At 37.7% G+C, this 21,271-nt stretch overlaps 2 protein-coding genes across 8 annotated transcripts in view; one reads left to right on the forward strand and one right to left on the reverse strand.

The window, feature by feature from the left end:
- The first annotated feature begins 355 nt into the window (after window positions 1–355).
- Window positions 356–12,789, forward strand: LOC126377923 (uncharacterized). Its single transcript, XM_050025980.1, has 8 exons — window positions 356–480; window positions 557–687; window positions 1,334–1,444; window positions 2,172–2,850; window positions 3,909–4,086; window positions 5,327–5,518; window positions 6,614–6,721; window positions 7,393–12,789. Exons 1-8 carry the CDS (start codon window positions 447–449, stop codon window positions 7,652–7,654), a joined length of 1,695 nt encoding a protein of 564 aa, XP_049881937.1. The 5' UTR covers window positions 356–446; the 3' UTR covers window positions 7,655–12,789.
- Window positions 12,790–13,491: 702 nt separating this feature from the next.
- Window positions 13,492–21,271, reverse strand: part of LOC126377827 (uncharacterized) — an 848,135-nt gene continuing 840,355 nt past the window's right edge. For 5 of the 7 annotated variants that reach the window (XM_050025756.1, XM_050025755.1, XM_050025754.1 and 2 more), the window contains 4 exons: window positions 20,604–20,743; window positions 20,179–20,285; window positions 19,687–19,791; window positions 13,492–18,302 (listed from right to left, as the gene is read on the reverse strand). In XM_050025756.1, the coding sequence (XP_049881713.1) occupies window positions 15,813–18,302; window positions 19,687–19,791; window positions 20,179–20,285; window positions 20,604–20,743 (2,842 nt within the window). In that variant the 3' untranslated portion in view covers window positions 13,492–15,812. The remainder of the gene's footprint in view (window positions 18,303–19,686; window positions 19,792–20,178; window positions 20,286–20,603; window positions 20,744–21,271) is intronic. The other 2 variants (XM_050025758.1, XM_050025760.1) reach the window with 1 other exon arrangement.

Raw genomic sequence — 21,271 nt, forward strand, 5'->3', positions numbered from 1 at the left:
AATATTATGGAACTCAATTCAACAGCGCCATCTATTGTGATATTATGGAACTAACTTCAACAGCGACATCTATTGTGATATTATGGAACTAACTTCAACAGCGCCATCTTGTGTTGTTTTTAAGAATCTTAATCAGCGACATCTATTGATAATTTAGTGAACTAAGTACTGCTTGTACTACGCCATCTATTGCCCCATTTATGAACTAGTGGTGGTAACGTTAGACGATAGAGGGCGTTATAAATATAAAGCTGTCATACATGTAATCCGAAATCTTGATATTTTTTGATTATAGCAACACTAACACTTTAAAATGGCCGCCAAAACATTAAAGAACTGTCAAAATCAAAATCGCCAAATAAACGTAACGGCCGAAGAGTTTTTTGAATTATTTCATGAATTTATTTAATATTTTTTGCATATTTCCCGACTAAAAAAGCACTGAAATGGATAGACAAAACGCCTTAAAAAGTAGAGACCGTAAGTGTGAAATAAAGAACTTTAGTCTAAAATTTTTTACAGTCGAAATAATTGTACCATGGTTTTGGGTTTCCAGGGTTTCTGAAGTTATCTTTGAAGAAAAATCGGCCGATATTCAGTGAAGAAACGAGGAAACAAAATCGGAGCTCCGACTGCATCATTCTTGACGAGTCTTTTGAAAGGCTTAGGTCAGATTTTCCAAAGAAAGTGAGTACCTACCCTACCTTTTCTCTAAAATGTGAGAATTATAAGTTCATTTAGTTTTCGAATTTAAGATGTGTGTGTGTCCTAAATATTCATAATTATCAATCTAACCACTAGTAAGTAACAAAGACTTAAAGTGTGGTCTAATGTTGCTAAGGCCTTTTCATTGGTCAGTCAGTTTGCAGTATTATAAAAGTAGAGTGAAGATGATATTAGTAAATAATACCTATAAAAGGGCATGATTTAAGAATCTATTCATTCTGCTTCAGAAATCTTTAAGTTTATCATTATCCATGTAAGACCTGGATTTTCAGTCATGATAACCTTTAATGTAACCACCCTTTTGAAAAATCACATTCTGGTGCGATTATCTTCAACATGACTTAATTTCATTGTAGGTAAAAATAAACACCACAAATTGACACCTAGATTGAAAATAGCATATCTTTTGCGAGGTTTTGTTAACAAAAATCATATTCAGATGTAATTTTATAAGGTATTTAAGAGGTTTTTTCACTATAAGGCTATAGATAGTTCTCTGTTCTTTAGTTTAATCCCCTGTCACTATTTATTTGTATTTTTTACTTTGGTGATATGTCTGTAACTGTGTGCAACAGGTGTACAATATACCTATTAACTTTAATTTCAGTTACAATCCAGTCCAAAGATTTACTCTCCCATAGTTATTGATGACTCTGATGAGTTGTGTGATGATCTCCCACACGTCATATTTGACAAGGAACCTAGTAAGGCTGGCAACGTAAGTACAATTACAAAACTATTGCACTTGAAATAAAAATTATGATCATTTAGGTAGTACAACTTTATTTCCTTATTGCTAAGGTAGCAAATTTTTCCAGGCTTTGTTTATTATAATCTAACTTTAGTATTTCAACATTAAAAATTGCATTACAATATGATGACATGTTTGAATAAGTGGGTTAAAAAGCCACATTGAAGCAATTCATCAAAGAAAGCAATATTGCTTTTTTAGATGAATTGCTTCAATGTGGCCTTTTTAATTCCCCAGTTTTCTTCTTATTACTTGTTTTCTTTCCTTTTGCTAAAAGTTGACTAAAGTACTGCCTAGCATTACATTTCTATAAGAAAGAAAATAAACTAGTTTTACCCAATTGAATCCAGTGTACTACACTTCAATGTACATAACATGAGCTCATGTCATATTCCCAAATGGGGTGACAGAGGTACATCCATCACAACATGAACTGAGTACCCATGCTTAACCAAGCTTTCAACAATTAGGTATGAAAGTACATAAGAAATGATTGGGCTTAGGTGGCTCTATATTAGGTTTGCTACATGATAACTAAATAAATTAAGATAACCAATTAAAGTTATTAATGGGGAAACAAATCTAGCTCAACAAAATAGCACTACAGCTGTTTTTAATATCAGATTGATACTTTTATTCCCACAACGTGAATTACAATTAAATTAGAAATGAAACAGCTAACCTTTATTTTCAGGTGTCATTCAACTGCTCAAAAGAAGATGCCTCACCGGTCACACAGTCTCGACCAAGTATCGGCGGGTGGTCGCCAGCACAAAGCATATTATGTGCTACACCGAAATACAAAACCATACCGTCTACTCCAAGAGACGTAGCCAACGAGTCTTTAGAAGACTGTACAATGAAAACAATACAACACTCTCAGAAAAAGTTACTCAACGATTTGTATGGAGAAACATGGAAATCTATACCTACATTATTCAAAACGATAAAGCAGAAGTACGACAGCATAGAAGGAATTTCAAAGAAACTATACTTTAACGATGATGATGATAGCGACAAAGAAAATATCAGAAAACATTTGGAAATAAACAGGAAGCTTTATTTAACCGGTTCAGATACAAAATCACAATCCAGAAATGACGTTACTGACAATAAAAAATCTAAAAAGAAGTTATACACTGAGAAAGTACCTAGTACCCCAGATATACCCAGGCAGAAACCGGTCAAACCTAGAAATGCAAGTACAACGGTCAAGAAAAAGAAGGGAATGTCCGTAACAGAGTTGGTTGAAACTATGAAAGATGACGTTGAACTGTTGACGAGAAAGGTAGAAAGTGTTCATGTGAAGGCTATTAATGATGTTACAAAGACTCCAGAGATAAACCGACTGAGTTTTGTTGGATCTTTGGCTGGTAAGTTTTTACATATTATTATATTTTGTGTTAATAGTTACTAAAGAGGGGAGTCACAGGGACTGTAACCTGGAACCTGACAGAGGGCAGCAGCAACTGTCAGTACTATACAGAGGTGGAGGACAGGAGTCCTAGTACGGCTTTGAAATAGACTACTCTGGGCACCATCCCACTCGCGTCAGACAGAGTACTGCAGAGCAGAAGGCAAGAGGGAAACTACTGCTCTATTTTTCCCTAATAAAGTAGCATGGAGAATGCTACACCGACAAGAGCGTGGCTCTTAAATTAGTAATGATGAATAATTCCTATGTAAAACACTGCCTCTTTTATGCTGGGCTGAGAGTTAATAAAAACACGTCACATTCAACTGCTTATATTTCCTGGAATAACTGTTTTTGAAATGCTACTCTTTTGTCGTCTCCTCTAATTCGCGGCCTTGAAGTAGAAGATTTTGTTTAAATATTATAATTAAGTAGTGAATCGCAACATTATAAATTTTAGTGAATAAGGGATTAAGTCACTGTGTTCACCGGCTTGCTTCTCAAACGGGTGCGAACTAGTTATTAATTAATCTTAAGTGCAGTTTTCACTAACACGGTTGACTAGACCATTATAGACGGCGATACGGCTCACTACCTATCACGTTGGTCTAACAGAAAGCTCCGTGAGGTGTGGATACTTCAACTCGCGATGGACGTTCCTCTGACTACCATATTTGGGATATGGTCGAGCGCTATGTTATATCCCCGATCCCGATATGGGAGGTCCCGGGTCGATTCCCGGTGGGGCTATATCACAAAAATCACTTTGTGGTCCTTAGTTTGGTTAGGACATTACAGGCTAATCACTAGAATGTCCGAAATTAAGCCGTTGGTCTCGGTTACTACTTACTGATGTAAGTAAGTAGTCGTTACATGAGTCATGTCAGGGGCTTTTGGCGGCTCAATAGTAACCCTGACACCATGGTTAATGGGGTTGATACCACCTCACAACCAACACGATAGAAGATGTTATATTCTTTTTCAAATATGAATCTCTCTCACTCTGTAACCTTCCAGACAACATCCCCTCCTGGCGCTGCCACACAGAAGCCCTCCAATACCACGATAACTATAAGACACTCCGCGAACAACTCTCTCGGCGACTGTTCGTGGAGTTCAACAGCAAGGTGTTTGCTGACCAACTGGACGCTGACATGAGCATCACTTGGGACACCAAGCTTAGGAGCACTGCTGGGTAAATATCTTTTCTATCATCATCATTAATTTAAGAGCCACGCTCTTGTCGGTGTAGCATTCTCCATTCTTGTCCATCAAAGGCCAATTTCACTTATAAGACACGACGTTCACCTTCTCTTTAATCTGTTCCATGCTACGTTCCATCTAAGCTCTTTTTGGTCTTCCCCTTCCTCTCTTTCCTTGTAGCTTCCCTTTTATAATGTTTTTAATAAATTCGTCGTGTCTTATTAAGTGTCAAATCATGTTGAATATAAAACCGAATGACTTGATTCGTCCATCACGAAATCTTAGAAAATACAATTGCTGGGGGAGCTTCTTTACAGGCGAGATTTTGCTAAATTAAACCCCTAAGAGTTGGCAGAATTTGTATGAAACTTCTCTTAAAAGGCCTCCCCTCTATCAACCGGAGGGGATATGGAGCATATTCCAGCACGATTCTCCACTGTGGGTTGGTGGAGGTGTTTTTACGGCTAATAGCCTTCCTTCCTTCCTTCCACTATACAATACAACACTTTATTGCACACAAAAGAAGCACTTTACTTAAACAATTGATACTAAAGCTTCAATCTATAATAATAATCCCTTTGTTCCCATAGTCTGCAATAGTTCTACGGGAACCGGGGATTGTCTTTGGGTGCACTCCCATAGTGTATACAGGGATAATCGCCGGTTGGTGTCACATCACATTTAGATTAAATTGTCTTAAGGGGCCTCTACGTGTTGGCTTCGGCCCCACGCACGCCTTCCAAAAGTCCGGGACTCCATAGTCCCGACGTATGGAAATGACAAACATAATAATAAAAACACTTTATTGCACACAAATTTACAAGGCATTGGTGCTAATTCCTGTAAACACCATCAAATTTTACTTTAAGTTATATCTGTCATTTTCTTATCCGCCGAAAAGGAAAGGGACGGGTAATCGACAAGCATAAAATTCATGGAACACACGTCAATTTTAAGCACAAATCTAAAACAACCGTCTAAACATTTTACATTGGCCAATAACCCGACAGAATTAAGTTGACAGCACACGTCAAACGGTTTGCATACCAGCGAGATACCTTTTTGATTCGCCCGGGTTATTCATTCGTTTACCCATTCTTCCTAAAATTAAGAGTTGTCGATTGACAACTCTTAATTTAACGGATGATTATCCGTCCCTTTCCTTTTCGGCGGATAAGAAAATGACAGGGACCATTTACAGGATAAACTTACACTACTTATGTATGCTGCAGGACAACAACAAACCGTCTAATAAAGAACGCTAGCGGCGACAGGATCCGCACGTCGAGCGTCAAGTTGTCCAGCAAGGTGGTGGACGGCCCGCAGCGGCTGCGGGACACGCTGGTGCACGAGCTGTGCCACGCCGCCACCTGGCTGCTGGACGGGGAGCTGCGCGCTGGCCACGGCCCGCTCTGGAAGAAGTGGTACGTGAGGGCACGAGTACCAATATGTATATTTTATGTCGTGGCCAGATCATAGAATTGATCATTTCATGATGTGCTCGATCATTTCATGAAATGGTCATATTTCATGATGTAGTTTGGCCAGATCATACATACATACATAAACAGCCTATATACGTCCCACTGCTAGGCACAGGCCTCCTCTCAATCAACCGGAGAGGGTATGGAGCATACTCCACCGCGCTGCTCCACTGCGGGTTGGTGGAGGTGTTTTTACGGCTAATAGCCGGGACCAACGGCTTAACGTGCCCTCCGAAGCACGGAATCAACTTACTTTTTCGGACAATCAGGTGATTCAAGCCTGAAAAGTCCTTACCAAACAAAGGACAGTCTCACAAAGTGATTTCGACAATGTCCCCATCGGGAATCGAACCCGGACCTCCAGATCGTGAGCCTAACGCTCATTGGCCAGATCAATGAACACAAAACGTTTAACGATATGAACAACTAAATGCTTGATTACTTCATGATATGGCCAAATGTTGGCAATCAAATCGTAAAATTAGTAGCATTATCTACCGATAGTGGCGCTGGTGTCGATTATACTAAAAACTTGATTGATATTATAATCGATGAATCAATGTGATTGTACAATTTTCCATATCGAATAGGTACATAATTTTGATACTAAGAAATTAATCGACTATTCGCATTTTTATTACAGCATATAGCATGTACACCGCCTACATTAACGATATGGCCAAACGTTGATTGAAATATCATTAAACATTGACGTTTCAACGATATGGTCAACTTAAGTTGGACATTTCATGAAATGGTCAAACAGATCATGAAATGATCAATTCTACGATCTGGCCACGTCATATACACTTTGAAACCATGTCACATTAACTGTTTCGACAAATTCAACCCTAAGTCTTATTAAATATCAAATACGATAGTGCGACTGGGTTCTAAAATGGGGTACATGATATTACTCATGACTTTACGTGCTCTGGTGTTGTGAATCGAACTTGAGGTCAATGTACGTCCTTCTAGGTCTTCCTCTGCCAGCCGTACCGTCAACCTAAGATTAATTATATTTATATTATCCAGGGCAACGCGTGCTCTCCGCGTGTTCCCGGAGCTCGGCGAGATTTCCCGGTGTCACAACATGGAGATACATTACAAGTACTCTTACAAGTGCACGCAATGCGGATACAGGTACTAATTACACTTTCATAAAATAAGAATAACGGCCTTCGTGGTCCAGTGGTTGAGCGTTGGGCTCACAATCCGGACCCCCGGGTTCGAATCGCGGTGGGGACATATCACAAAAATCACTTTGTGATCCCTAGTTTGGTTGAAACAATATACTTAGATGGCGCTGTAAAGAATTTCCTTCGTTTAACCTTAACAGACGTATACATCTTGCTCATCGGTGAAGGAAAACATAGAGAAGAAACCCTAACCTTACCTGTAATGGGCTGGTTTCCCCTTCGCCATAAAAAACCGGACCTGTCAAATCTTCAGGTTAGGTAAGCGGACCCTGTGAGAGACGGGCCTAAGCCCTTGCTGGATTCGAACCTGCGACTTTAGTGACAGTCGAGCGTTCTTCCAACTGGGCTAATAGGGCTCTTTATTTTTCTGTATGCTATTATTTACTTATAATTTCTATTTGAGGAGTTCGGTGGCGCAGCGGTTAACGCGCTCGGTCTGCGATTGTTGAAGTAAAGCAACACAAGTAAAGTCGTTAATAACCATCAATCCGCACTGGGCCCGCGTGATGGTTTAAGGCCCGATCTCCCTATCCATCCATAGGGAAGGCCCGTGCCTCAGCAGTGAAGACGTTAATGGGCTGGTGATGATGATGATGAATTTCTATTCCTCCCCAGCATACAACGCCATTCAAAATCAATAGATGTTACCAAGAAATGCTGCGGTTATTGTCGCGGCCACTTCGAAGTTATAGTCAACAAGAAGAAAAAGGACGGAGTTATAGTTTCAACGCCAGCTAGAAAGGGGGGTCCGAACGACTTCGCGTTATTCGTCAAAGAAAACTACAGTACGTTCAAAGATGGCAGTAAAACTCACGCGCAAGTTATGAAGATATTAGGCGAACAGTTTTCTGCTAAGAAAAATAAGGTTGATACTTGACATTTTTCTTGGAGAAAACTGTAGGTGAAATTTTATAGAGTAATGTTCTTAGAATTCCCTTAAAAGAGGAGTATACACTTGGTTGGTTCGGTTCGGGAATGGAAATGGAATTCCGTAGTCTCTGCTTACCCCGGTGGGAAATAGGCGTGAGTTTATGTATGTATGTATGGTTCGGTTCGAAAGATTGTCACTTAAGACCTAATATTATGTAATATTATCGCTTAAGGGTTATACTAAAACCACCTAAAAATAAAACAGAGACTAAAAATAATACCAGTGCCGTGTTTATCAAATCTTACAAGTTTATGCGTTCACAAGCTACAAGTTACCAGTACGTGTAAATTACTTTTATCAAAAAAAAAAATACAGGGATTGTAAAATATACTTGAGAAATATATATTGACACTTGTAACATGTTATTTACATGCGTAGTTTTGATAAATACATTCTTGTAATAACGAAAATTTTTACAAGAAAATTTCTTGTAAGACAGGACCTGTAAGTTTTGATAAACGGAGCACAGGTTTATTATAGTACCTACAATGTAGGTCCTACATGTCACGTAAGAACGTGACGTCGACGGATTTTAATGAAACTTGTCAATACAAGTCAGTAATTCAACGCAATAGCCTTTCGTGGCGCAGACTTTTAAACCTAGTGTTATGTTTAGTCTTCATTTCGTAATAAGGCGGAGAGTGTTTGTAAATTGTCTTGTGCCTCTGTCTACCCCGTTAGGGATATGAGCGAGAGTTGTACTAATGCTAACGGACATAGTATCGTTACCTTATAGTCGAAACCACATACAATACACAGGGTGTTAGTAACACCGTAACGAAAACTTTGAGGGATGATTCAGACCATGTTTCCGAGTTGATATCAAGTGGATATTTCCATCAGAATTATGGTATGAATCATCCCACTCAGTATTCGTTACGATGTCATTAAAACAACAACAAAAAAGGCGCTTACGATTTCTTTTGATGTATAAATACAGGTTATACATCAAAAGTTTTTTTTTAATCATAATAACAAAAGGCTATGCTGAATAACGCCATTTTTGTAATTTTTAAAGAATGTATGTAACCTGAGGAGGAGCTCGGTGGCGCAGCGGTTAACGCGCTCGGTCTGCGATTGTTGAAGTTAAGCAACTTTCGCAAAGGCCGGTCATAGGATGGGTGACCACAAAATAGTTTTTCATCTCGAGCTCCTCCGTGCTTCGGAAGGCACGTTAAGCCGTTGGTCCCGGCTGCATTAGCAGTCGTTAATAACCATCAATCCGCACTGGGCCCGCGTGATGGTTTAAGGCCCGATCTCCCTATCCATCCATAGGGAAGGCCCGTGCCCCAGCAGTGGGGACGTTAATGGGCTGATGATGATGTAACCTGAAAAGTCCCAAGTCCCTCATTCTTTTACCCGGAGGTTTTATTGATGAAAATCACATTAGCGGGCTTAGCACCGTAAGCGTGCGACTCTTTTTCGCCTCGACATACGTCACCCGTCACTCTCTCACAATACTGCACAGAAAGAGACAGACGATCTTTTTCGCGGCGAGAAAGAGTCGCGTGCTTACGGTGCTAGGCCCGCAGAATGTGACATTTCAAACAGGCGCTTACAAGGTTTTGACTATAAGAAGACATACATTGTTTTATTGTAACCATAAGTGATACTTTTTCTACATTATGAGAGCCGAGCCGAACCAGTGTGGCAAACCTAAGACTGATAAATCCCCACTAAATATTTTACCATCATAAAAATCAATTTTGACACAATGTTTACAGTTGTACATTTTTGACTTATAATTTAACTTTGCGAGGTAAGTATACTTATTTTATAATTTATCATTTTCATTTCTAAGTTTGTACATAAGATATTTAGAGACGTTTGTACTGGTTACAAAGAATTTATTTTAGTATAATTTGTAATACTAATTAATGCCAATATCATGTGTTTTTTTAAATAATTGTCTTAAGCTATATTTATATAGGTAATTTTGTAATGTAATTACGTATATTTAGAATGACTGTTATGTAACAATTACAAGTTTTGTAATGAAATATAATTGAATACGCTTTATAAAATGTATCTACAGTAGCTGGCTGAAAAAATGCACACCAATCCTTGGAAAGACATAACAATTAGTTTCGGTTTTATAAAACGTCGTATCTGGCTGACGTAACTATAACAATCGTGTATTTACAAGGAGCTGTTAAAACCACATTTATTAATAGTCACTGTGGTACTTTGGTTCCTCGGCTGGCTTCTCGAACGGGGAGCACCGCGCCGGTTTGAACTTCGGTACTGGACTTGCACCAACGAGTTATTAATTTATCTTAAATGAAGTTTTCACTTACACAATTGGCTCGACCGTTATAGAGGGCGATACGGCTCACCTATCACGTTGGACTAACAGAAAGCCCGGTGAGGTGTGGATACTTAGTTCATCTCGCGATAAGGTAAGGCGGCCGACATTCAATAAAAGGTATGGTGTTGAAGTATTGACTTTGTTTCATAATATATTATATAGATTCTAATTTAATGTTCTTTTCGAAAATCCAGGGCCGCTTTCAACGACCGATCAGCGAGAAAACGTCACGTTACAGAATCGATGTTCTACAAAGCCGAAAAATCCCATTGTGTCTTCCCAAAGCTCGATATGTATTATTTTCTGACGGCCATTAAGTACTGCTTCTTGTTTTTTATTTGTCACCCCTCAAAAGTTAGCTAACGTCCTAACGTGTATCGTGCGATCTACATTTTTTATTATTTTTGCCAATAGTAGTGACACATAAACTAAATTTTACATTGCAAATTATTTTTTTAATACATGTATACTCGGAAATTGCCTTATAACTGTCGTACAAAGTAAGCGGGAATGAATAGTTCATGAAAAAATCGGTTACCGCCCGCATTCGAAATTTAAATTTTAACATGTCAAAAGCAAGTTCGCGGCAAAATGTTACTAGTGGTAATGGGAGCTTAGCGTGGCTGTATGTATTTAAATAAAAAAAAAATAACCCAAGGGAATAAACAAATTAAAAAAATTACAATCGCGCGCGAATTTTTTTTTAATTATTAGGCTCTATCACAAAAATTTTAGCTATATTCCTTACAGGTATTGTATGTAAAAGGACAATTTCCAAATCGTGTGTAATAAGACCCGATAGTAGTTGGTTCTTCCCTCGGAACAATGTACTATTATCTCTTTCTGTATTATTTTATTTTGGAGCTGTCAAAATAACAATATGTTCAAAATATGAAGCTTTAAAAAAATACTGTGGGTATCTAAACTAAGTCTGCCGCGTATAAAGCACCTGTAGGTATATTTAGAAACTTACAATTATTAAGAATCCAAAACATAAAAGTCGGTAGGTGTAGAAACAAGTTGAAAGAACAATGACAAACGTCATAAGTCAAAATGATGGCAACACTGCTTCACAAAGTATGTACACCCTGGCCACCCACAATCTGTACAAGATAGAGAAAGGAATAGAAAATAGAATCTGTGAAAAAGGGACAACAGTCTCCACAAGAAAGAGATGGGCATAAAAAGTATGATAGAGACGGCAATAATAATCGTCACACTTCCTCACAACTTATGCGGTCCGAGTACATTGAAAGTAAAAGCCTTTAAAAATGAGGGTAGAAATAGCGAATGCTGTCATGTAAAACGGGACAACAATATAGTCTGTACGTGTCACACTGCCTTTCTACGTCATCCGTTTGCACAAGAAAGAGACGGAGATAGAAAGTACGAATTGGTAAGAAAGGGACCACAACAATAATTCAATTTCCACAAGACAGAGACGGCGATAGAACGAATGATAAGGACGGCAATAGTAGATGTCAAACTGACTCACAGCTACTGACAAACATATAACTGTCTCTTTCTGATACGTATAATAATTCCATTTAAAAAAGAAGACAAACAAGAAGGTAATGTAATCTTGTGCACTTATGAAAGGGACAGCAACACAGTCTGTACTTGTCATCCAGTCTGCACAAGACAGAGACGGGGATAGAAATATGATAGGGACGCAGTAACTAACGGTACACCTCTTCACAACTTATGAGCTCCTGGTACTTCAAAACTCGAAATCGCTTGTTTTGAGGGGACAAAACGGTGGAAAATGAATGAAAGGTTGACGTGACGGCACACTGCTACTGACAAACATATAACTGTCTCTTTCTGATACGTATAATAATTCCATTTAAAAAAGAAGACAAACAAGAAGGTAATGTAATCTTGTGCACTTATGAAAGGGACAGCAACACAGTCTGTACTTGTCATCCAGTCTGCACAAGACAGAGACGGGGATAGAAATATGATAGGGACGCAGTAACTAACGGTACACCTCTTCACAACTTATGAGCTCCTGGTACTTCAAAACTCGAAATCGCTTGTTTTGAGGGGACAAAACGGTGGAAAATGAGAATGAAAGGTTGACGAAGGTTGACGTGACGGCACCGGCGATTTCGGGTTTGAAGTACCAGGGACTCATAAGTTGTGAAGAGGTGTGAAGTTAGTTACTGCGTCCCTATCATATTTCTATCCCCTTCTCTGTCTTGTGCAGACTGGATGACACGTACAGACTACACACTAAATATACCTTATATTTGTCTTGTTTTTAAATGGAATATTCATACGTATCAGAAAGAGACAGTTATATGTTTCTCCGTAGTTGTAAGCCACTTTGACAGCGACTACTGTCGTCTCTTTCTTGTGCAAATGTGTGACGTAGCGGGGTGTTATGACACCTACAGAATATTGCTATCTTTTTACATTGTTTTTACGTCTACCCTATTTAGTTTTGGATACTGAAATTACTGAACTTATGTCACTATTTTTTTTATTAGTTTGACATAGTGCTGTCCTTCACTCGCAATTGACGTTTAATGTTGTCCTTTTGACACTTCCTATATCTACCCTCTTAAAACTTTGGATTTTTAATGTAGTATGTTTTATTCGTATTATAATTAGTCAAGATACCCTCTTGTTTATGCACTATTATTATGTTATGATTTCAACCGTAATCGAAACGGTTCATGTCACCATTTCCAATACTGTGTGTTTATGTTATTTACAAGCATGTTTGTTATATTTGGGGGTTTGTTAAAATAAAACAACGCAATTTTTATTACCGTTTTTTAATTTATTTATACATAGTAAATGTCAGTTGTCATTTTTGTTAAATGATAAAGTAGGTACAGTCTTGGAAATATTAAAAAAATCATATAATTTACAACTTCGAACGCAAGTTCGTGTTTCGCGGTACTTTTTAGTACCAATTTTATGTACATAATGCTTAAAATGTAAAAAATAAAATTAAAAAGTGGCATCGTTTTATGGTAAGCGATATATTTACCATAATATTTAGGTTATAATTTATGTACATAGGAATTATTATTATGAGCACAGTGGTGCTAATTCCTGTAAATACCATCTAATTTTATTTTAGGTTATATCTGTCATTTTCTTATCCGCCGAAAAGGAAAGGGACGGGTAATCGACAAGCATAAAATTTATGGAACACACGTCAATTTTAAGCACAAATCTAAAACAACCGTCTAAAAATTCGCCCGGGTTATTCATTTATTTACTCATTCTTCCTAAAATTAAGAGCTGTCAATCATCCGTCCCTTTCCTTTTCGGCGGATAAGAAAATGACAGGTATAACTTAAAGTAAAATTAAGAGATGTCTGCAGGAATCGGGGCCATTGTACACTTTGCTTACATTAGTACAGTGACATCTAGTGGTGAGAAATGAAACTTAATTCCAGTATTCTAAAAAAAGTGATTTACAAACTTTTTTGTGGGCAGCGGGAATAATTCAAGTAAGTTTCATAACAGGATTTATTGCAATTTCAATTTGCTATACTAATGCAAACCAAGTAACAATTATCGCCACTTATATCCCACAAAATAAACAGAACCGAACAAGATGGTAATATCGTTTATAAATATTTAGTTATTCGTCTAATTTTATACATTTATCTTTATATTTTTATTATTACCTATCTATTGTATAGTGCCAACATTCATTTTGCGATATTCTCATTTTCCTATAATAAAATGTATTATGAACAACGTACATTCATGTTGCGTAACGTATCTACATTAAATATAGTTTGTGATTGGATATTTTTATATATCTTGCATGTATTACTAACAGGTGAATTAAAAACAATGTTTGTTAAAAAATGGCGCGTAAGTGGTATTTTTTTGTATTTTCCTAATGACTTAGTTGAATTCTCGTTCCGAATTCACTCGAATACAAATCGAAGATCAAATAGCTCATCAGTAAGAAAAGATTTTTGACGCAGACAGCATTTCACCTTTTACATAATTATGAGAAGATTTGTATTCAAAATAAATCCAGGTTTAGAACATGGAACTTTAAAAAAATACCTCTATTTTTCATTGATGGTATCACCTAAAAATCCTAACGTGGTAACACTTATTTTCAGATTTTAACACTGTTTAATTTTAATACTACCACAAAAGTTTCGTACCTATTTTAGACACAAATAAATACCTTAATACATTGCAAAATGGTTGAAATAAGTCACGTATATATAGATAGGTATAACATTGGGACAAAACAATTTTATATTTCTGATAGAATTTATTAAATTGGACAATACAATACAAATGGACTGAAATATGGGACAATAAAAATGTTATGATTAATATTTTATACCAATATTTATACGAGTATATTTAATGTCACTTTATCAAGAAGAAATAATTTGTAAGGTAACTTTATGAAGTCAAAACGTCAAATAACCTATGTCACACTTTAAATCCAATGACTGCGTTAATTTAACGCGACATCTCATTTTGTTCCGGTATTATTATATTTTTTTTGGGTATTTTCTTACTTTGACCCCATAAGGTACCTTACTAAATATATGTCAGTTACAAAAGGACAGAATAATGTTAGGTACCAGTAATAATGTTGAAAAATCTCGCGATACTAATATGATATAAATTCTTTAATCTATTGGACAGATTCGTTTGAAAACAAAATGTTCATATAATTATATCACATACAATTTAATTAAAACTTACTAAATTATTGGGATAACTATTTTATAATCATGGCAATGTAGGCTGGTTTATACATAGCTCTTTTATATTTATTATTACTATCGTTTATTATATAAAATAATATTTCTTGTCTGCCCTCGCATCAAAGATTTTTCGAAATTATAATTCGAATAACTTCAAAATGAGTACACTGGATTCAAAATAAAATCGATAGGTACAGGTAATAAAATCAAAACTTTATACTTTATGGGGCATATTATAAAAATAAAACAAAAACAGAAGTGTTAAAAAAATAATAGGTACGATTTGACCCTTTCATTCTTAATTATAAAACAAAAATATACCTTACGATGATGATTATGATGGCAGTTAAATATTATTTCCTTAATCAATGATCAACATTTTTACGATTATTTGATATATTTTAATCTGTATATTCGAAACAATGGCGGCATATTCGAGTCGCTTACTTAAAAAATGTTTTTTATAACTAAAATTATAAAAAATTCGCTATGTACATGAGGCCTGTGCTTAAATATAGTTTTTTTTTTATCGTAGTTCTATCTAATTGTATATACAGTTTCTATACATTGATTTACGTGTACACTAATTTATGAGGCTTATCAAATTCAGCCTAGTGTACCAAACTTGAACATCATTAAAAAGCTGCTTTAGTCATTCTTAACTATAATAATTACTTGGCCGTAAAAAGTAGAACACCACACCTGAAAATTGGTTATCATTTTAAGTTTACGAAAATAAAACTTTCAGGTCCGATTTTTTTCAAATAACACGCGTGAATAGCCATATACTTTTAGAGGTTTTCATATTAAATTCCAATATCAATTATGTAGACTTTGCAAATAGTCCATATATCTACACATTTTATTGGAATAAAATATAACAACAGAGATCCTAATAACCAAAAAACGCTGCCTATTTTCTCACTTTTCCAGAGTCTTTGCTTTCGATACAAACTTGAGGTTCACATTTGACAGTCAAACTTGTTTAACACTTCGACATCTGCATTCACGCGGTATCTGATGTTCGAGTTAGGGATTCATATCAAAAGCTAAGGTTTTCCACTGCTTGCGGCAGTTTGATGGTAAATCAAGTAGACGGCCCGTCTTCTAGTGGCCTGAACCTAACAAACCCGTCTTGGGCTACTAACATGCTTTTCCCTTCAGCTTCATTAGGGATCTCATCCTGAGGCTGCGAGTATGAAGCTTCATATCCACAGTTCCTCGGAGCCGGTTGTGGGGTCGCAAGGGCACAGGGATAGTTCCTCTCATTAGGGTCTTCAGTGAACCCGTACAGATCAGTCGACTTCGGTCTATCAGGGAACCCATTCCCTTTCCCCCGTTTCTGACTCCCACTAGAATTTACCATCGACGTTGATGGCGAGTGTCGGCGTTGGGAATTCCTTATCTGATCTCCGTAACTCCTATTCGGGTTCAGAGTTTGAATCCCTGACGCGTGGTACGAAGCGTTTTCAGTGTTATAATTCCCGTATTCATCAGGTAAATGTGGCTGGTGGTAGTGGTGGCCCATCGAGTCGTATCCCATCGTCATACAGTTCTGGACGTTCTTGTTTTTCGCTCTGTGCTTCTTGCGAGGGTTGCTGTTCGTTCTAGAGGATACTCTATCGTACGACATGTGTTTAAAGTTGTGCGAACTTCTGTTCGAACCTCCGTTGTAGTTTTGGTTCTTGATGTCTCTTATGAAGTCGCTGTTACTTCCATATTGGATGACATTATATTCGTGGTCTAGAGGATCATCACCTTGCAAAGATTGAATGGCAGGATCGCAGTTGGAATAGTGGTCATCAGAGGCAGATTCTATCCCGTTATAACCCATATTCGGATGATGCTTGATCAAATGATTGGTTACGCCTTGGCTGGATGTAGCATTGCTGGACTCTGTCGAACTGCTATGGCCAGCGTTCGCTATGGAACTATGTCCAGAATAATTTTCCGTCCCTGAATTATTGTCACAATTGCCTGTTAGGGTGTTAAGTTGGAATCTCTGATGGTCTATAGGGCCTGCACAACACCCTTCTGGTATGTTTGGATGATGACCTGTAGACTCGTAGATTGGCTTTCCCGTCCTTAAAGTATAGGTGTGAAGATTGGTATTGGTACTGCATATTGCTGGGTAGTCTGACTCGAATTGTTCGTTACTAGACCCAGCTGTGCAAGGGAACAGGCCTAAGCCAGATATCTTGTGCCCGTCAGCTTTTTCGTGCTGCAACGATGCTACAATCCCGACTTTAAGGCTTATTACCCAGGATATGAGAGCTACTATGCTGATTTCAATGAGTCGCAACGAGAATTGGTATCCCCATTGCAGCCAATTGAATTTGGTCATGTTTACTTGGGTTATCCCAAAGATACCATAGATCTGCAGTGTAGCCATCAGCACGAATAGTAATGCCGTGGCTAAGTTTATATGTATCGCTTGGTACAGATTCTGGAAACCATGTATATACGTGTGGCTTTTCTTCTGTAGTACCGACTTGAGCATTCTATATACATAAAGGTAGCAAAGCCCCAAAGTAAGACAGGCCATGATAAATATAATTTGACATGTAAGACCTAATACCCTTTTTTCTACTCCGTGAGGAGTCCTATATATTGTATTACTATTTTCAAAGATATGCAACATTAGACAGGACAGCAAATGCAAGCATCCCCCGATTATGACGGTGCGTGACCTAAACAAGAAGGAACAGCATGTATTCTTGAAGTTTATGCTGTTCGTGAGAAGAAACAAAATGGTGCAAGCGAATGCTATGCTAAGGAATATCTCAGGGACGTGGAGAAGGATTTCGCTCAAGAAAATAGGCAACGAGCTGTTAATGTTATAAGGATCGTAGCACATGTAGAAGATCCGCATTAAACAAACGAAGACTAGGATCAAGTGCAAAATAATGAAGTAATACTGAGTGAATAAATGCGTGAACTTGTTGTAGCAGATGATTTTGAATATAGAATATACGGCTAGGATCGTGAACATCACTGTTGCTAGATAAATATGAACGTTCCACGCGAACGGCCAAGTGACTCCGGGTCTTGAAACTGGCCCGTTGTTCTTAGGATCCTGCTTGGAAATCTTCTTATCAGAATTCACAGCAAGATTATGGTACCTTTCCGTGGACATTTCAGGGTCTCTTAGTTCAAACCCTATCGTAGTCGCAGGAATATAATCCTCTTTTCTGGTCACGTTAACTTTATTAGTAGAATATTGTAAGTTTCTCCTAGTATTAGTTTCACCATTCTGCTCTATAATTAAAGGTCTATCTATGTTCATTTCCGGATCTAACACTGCTAAAACCGATCCTTCTGTGGATGCGTCTCTATTCGCGTCACTAAGGGTAACACTGGAGTCTTTAGTGACGTAAATGTCTGATTTTGACGTCTTCTCTGTGTGCTGAGGTTTGGCGGTGACGGTCCGGAGTAGCACATCCGGAATGTCTTCCTTGCGTCCGTTGGACCCGGATAGTATTCGGGATATGGTTGGGATGTTCAAGGAGTTTGGCACGAAGTCTGTGAAGTTGGCTTGGTCCGTTCCGTGCTTCGTGTCCGGATCTAACTCTTCGGGCTGTGGAAGATAAAAAGACAAAATTAGTTTTAAATCCCTTAATATTTAAATATAAGTTAAGGACTATGTTCGTTACGGTGTCACTAACACCCATACCTACTTTTGTATGGCTACCTGTATGTACTGGTATGGGGTGTAAGTAACATCGTAACGAATACTGAGGGGCCGATTCAGCTAATTATTCGAGTTAATATCAAGTGGAATTTTCCATCGCAAAAGTATAGAATTGAAAATAATTAAAAAAAAAAAAAACTAAAAAAGTCTCTGTCTGAATCACTCCCCTTAGTATTCGTTACGAAGTCACTAACGCCCCGTATGTTCGACACCTAAACAAGACGAAACGAACAATGTGAATGTACTCGTAACGAGCAAGTTTCTTGGGCAAAGCGTAGAATAAATACTTAGGGAAGTTAGGGACAGTGTCATTTTAACAACTTATTTATTTAAAAAGCTGTAAATAACGTGGAGAAAAATGCACTATCTAGTCGACTTTACGATAATATTACATACTACTTCCACAAATTACAAACTCTTACAAACACAAACTCTTCAACAAACTCTTATTTTATGTTCATTATTTAAACATCCGTGCACTCTGGCTTACACCACTCAACACATCACTACTTATCATCATTAGCACTTCAGAAGTTCAGACAAATCAAAAGTATCTACTTGGAAATGTTTTATTATTAGGTACAACTGGTTTAAACGCTTTCAAAGGTAGAACTGTTTTGCACCGAACTAGCGATCAGCGGCAAAGATTTAAAAAATGAACTTGTGTTAGTTTCGTAAGCGATGACGTGGCTTCACGTAGTATACTTCCAATCAATAAACAAATAAATCATAGAATAAGTACAACGAATAGTGGTTCGGTTGATGAGCAAGGATGGTAAAAAACATAATATAAAGTGAGCAGTACGTAGATACTGCGTCGAGAACGTAGTTTTCTCATCGTGGTGTGTGCGTGGTATTATTCCCGCCGTCGGTTTTTACGACAAGCCCGAGGTGATAGCGGACGAACAAATTATAATATAATCACACCACGATGAGAAAACTACGTTATCTCTAGACGACGCAGTATCTACGTACTGCTCACTTTATTGGTATGTTTACAAGTACTATGATTTTATCAACATAAATATTAATATTTTATATGTCTCTTCTACATTACAACTAGGTACTAGTGACGATGGAGTTGTCACGGTAGTGCCTCGTCACGCCTGTAGTGTGGCGAGAGCTATATTGTTAGACAAAAATCGTTTACCACGCAATCTGGACAAGACTGACTGTCGCTACTCTTTCAAACCCATACATAAATTCGTGTCCACAAAATAACCAAACGTCAAGCGTAACCGAACCATAGTTTAAACAACGAAATATGTACCTTATGGCTGGGAGTATTTAAAGCCTTCTTTTTCTGTGGCTCTACTCCGGCGGGGGGCGCGGGAGGCGCGGGGGGCGGCGCCGGCACCTGTGGTGATGACGTCTCCTGAAAATTACAAGTTTCTGGTTAGAAATTGTTCAAGAGTTTCAAGATTGTTTTGGTATGAGATATGATTAAAGTATGAAATAAGTCAAAGCCAAAAAACCGAAAATAAACACAAAACTGAAAATTACAAATAATGTTTAGCTTGTATTATTATTTGTGTTATTAGATTACAGATAATAATCTATAAGTATAAGTAGGTACATACTTAAGAAATGGACAAAAGTTTATGAATTTGAAACTGGGCGAATTTACATCTCATACATAAATATCAATAGGTAAGTATTATATAAATTATTCGTACCTAATAAAAGTTTATTCAGATTTTCGTTATATATACTAATCAGAAATAATATTAATCAAATAAAAAACCAAAAGAAATATAGGTACCTGTACCTGACCGGGAGGCCTAATGGGGATCCGCTCGTGGCCCGGGCCCAGCGATGGCGGAGGGATAGGCCTTCGGTTAAGGTAGTTGTTGCCATCTGTGTTTGTGCCTGAAACGATATAAGAACGATATTAGAGAAGGACATTTAAAAAAAATATTTCGTGGTGAATAAAGCTACGTACCTATTAAGTACTTCATATTCATCTTGTGGTTTATCTTAAATTGAACATAACATAGCATCTCGCTTGTATTGCCCTAAAGGAGTAGGCAAAAGTCAACTCCTCGCCAGCTTTGTTAAAGTTCCATGAAATAAGGGGCGAGTCTATTTCCATTAACCGGGTACACATCTACGTGATATTAATAATTGCGATATTATCGTGTAACAATTTCGTCACATATAGCACTAATAACAATATTTGTTTATTACCTCTAAGCGTAGGCTTGTCAGCGAAGGGGTTCCGGTACTCGGGCGGCAGAGGCGGCGTAAAGAAGGCGCGGCCAGGCGGCGCATACGACGGTACTGCACCCACGCCGGCCAGCAGCGCCGCGCCATGGTGCGCCGGCGGTCTGTGGAGAGATAGACATGATGTTAGTTATGCGGTCTTGGTACATTGATACTAATAAAACATGATGGTTCTACATTTTTTGTAACTAAAGTACCTACGCTACGGGTAACATTTGGGATCTTTCTGTAACTTTTGTAAATAAGTATGTCCTTTGCAAATTATCTCCACATCTTGCTAGTATGGAACATTTAAGCTCTTGCTACATTACCGGCGTGAAGGCACAAGCAAACGCCCGCAGTGTGACGTCGTCCTTACATTAAATTAGTCACGCTAGCGCCCCTACACGCCGAGAATGTGACGAAAGCTATCGATGACAATTTTATAAATTTTATGCCTGTCGATTAACCATCCCTTTCTTTTTCAACGGATAAGAAAATGACAGGCATAACTTAAAATAAAATTAGGAGTTTGGAGGAATCGGGGCCAGTGTGTACTTAACGGTATTTTTTGCATTTAAAAGAATGGACGCTTTAATAAGAAATTCCGGGTTTAATTTACTAATGGCAGTAATGCAGGTTGAATGATTGGC

The sequence above is a fragment of the Pectinophora gossypiella genome, chromosome 24, assembly GCF_024362695.1.
Source record: "Pectinophora gossypiella chromosome 24, ilPecGoss1.1, whole genome shotgun sequence".
Taxonomy (NCBI): Eukaryota; Metazoa; Arthropoda; class Insecta; order Lepidoptera; family Gelechiidae; genus Pectinophora; species Pectinophora gossypiella.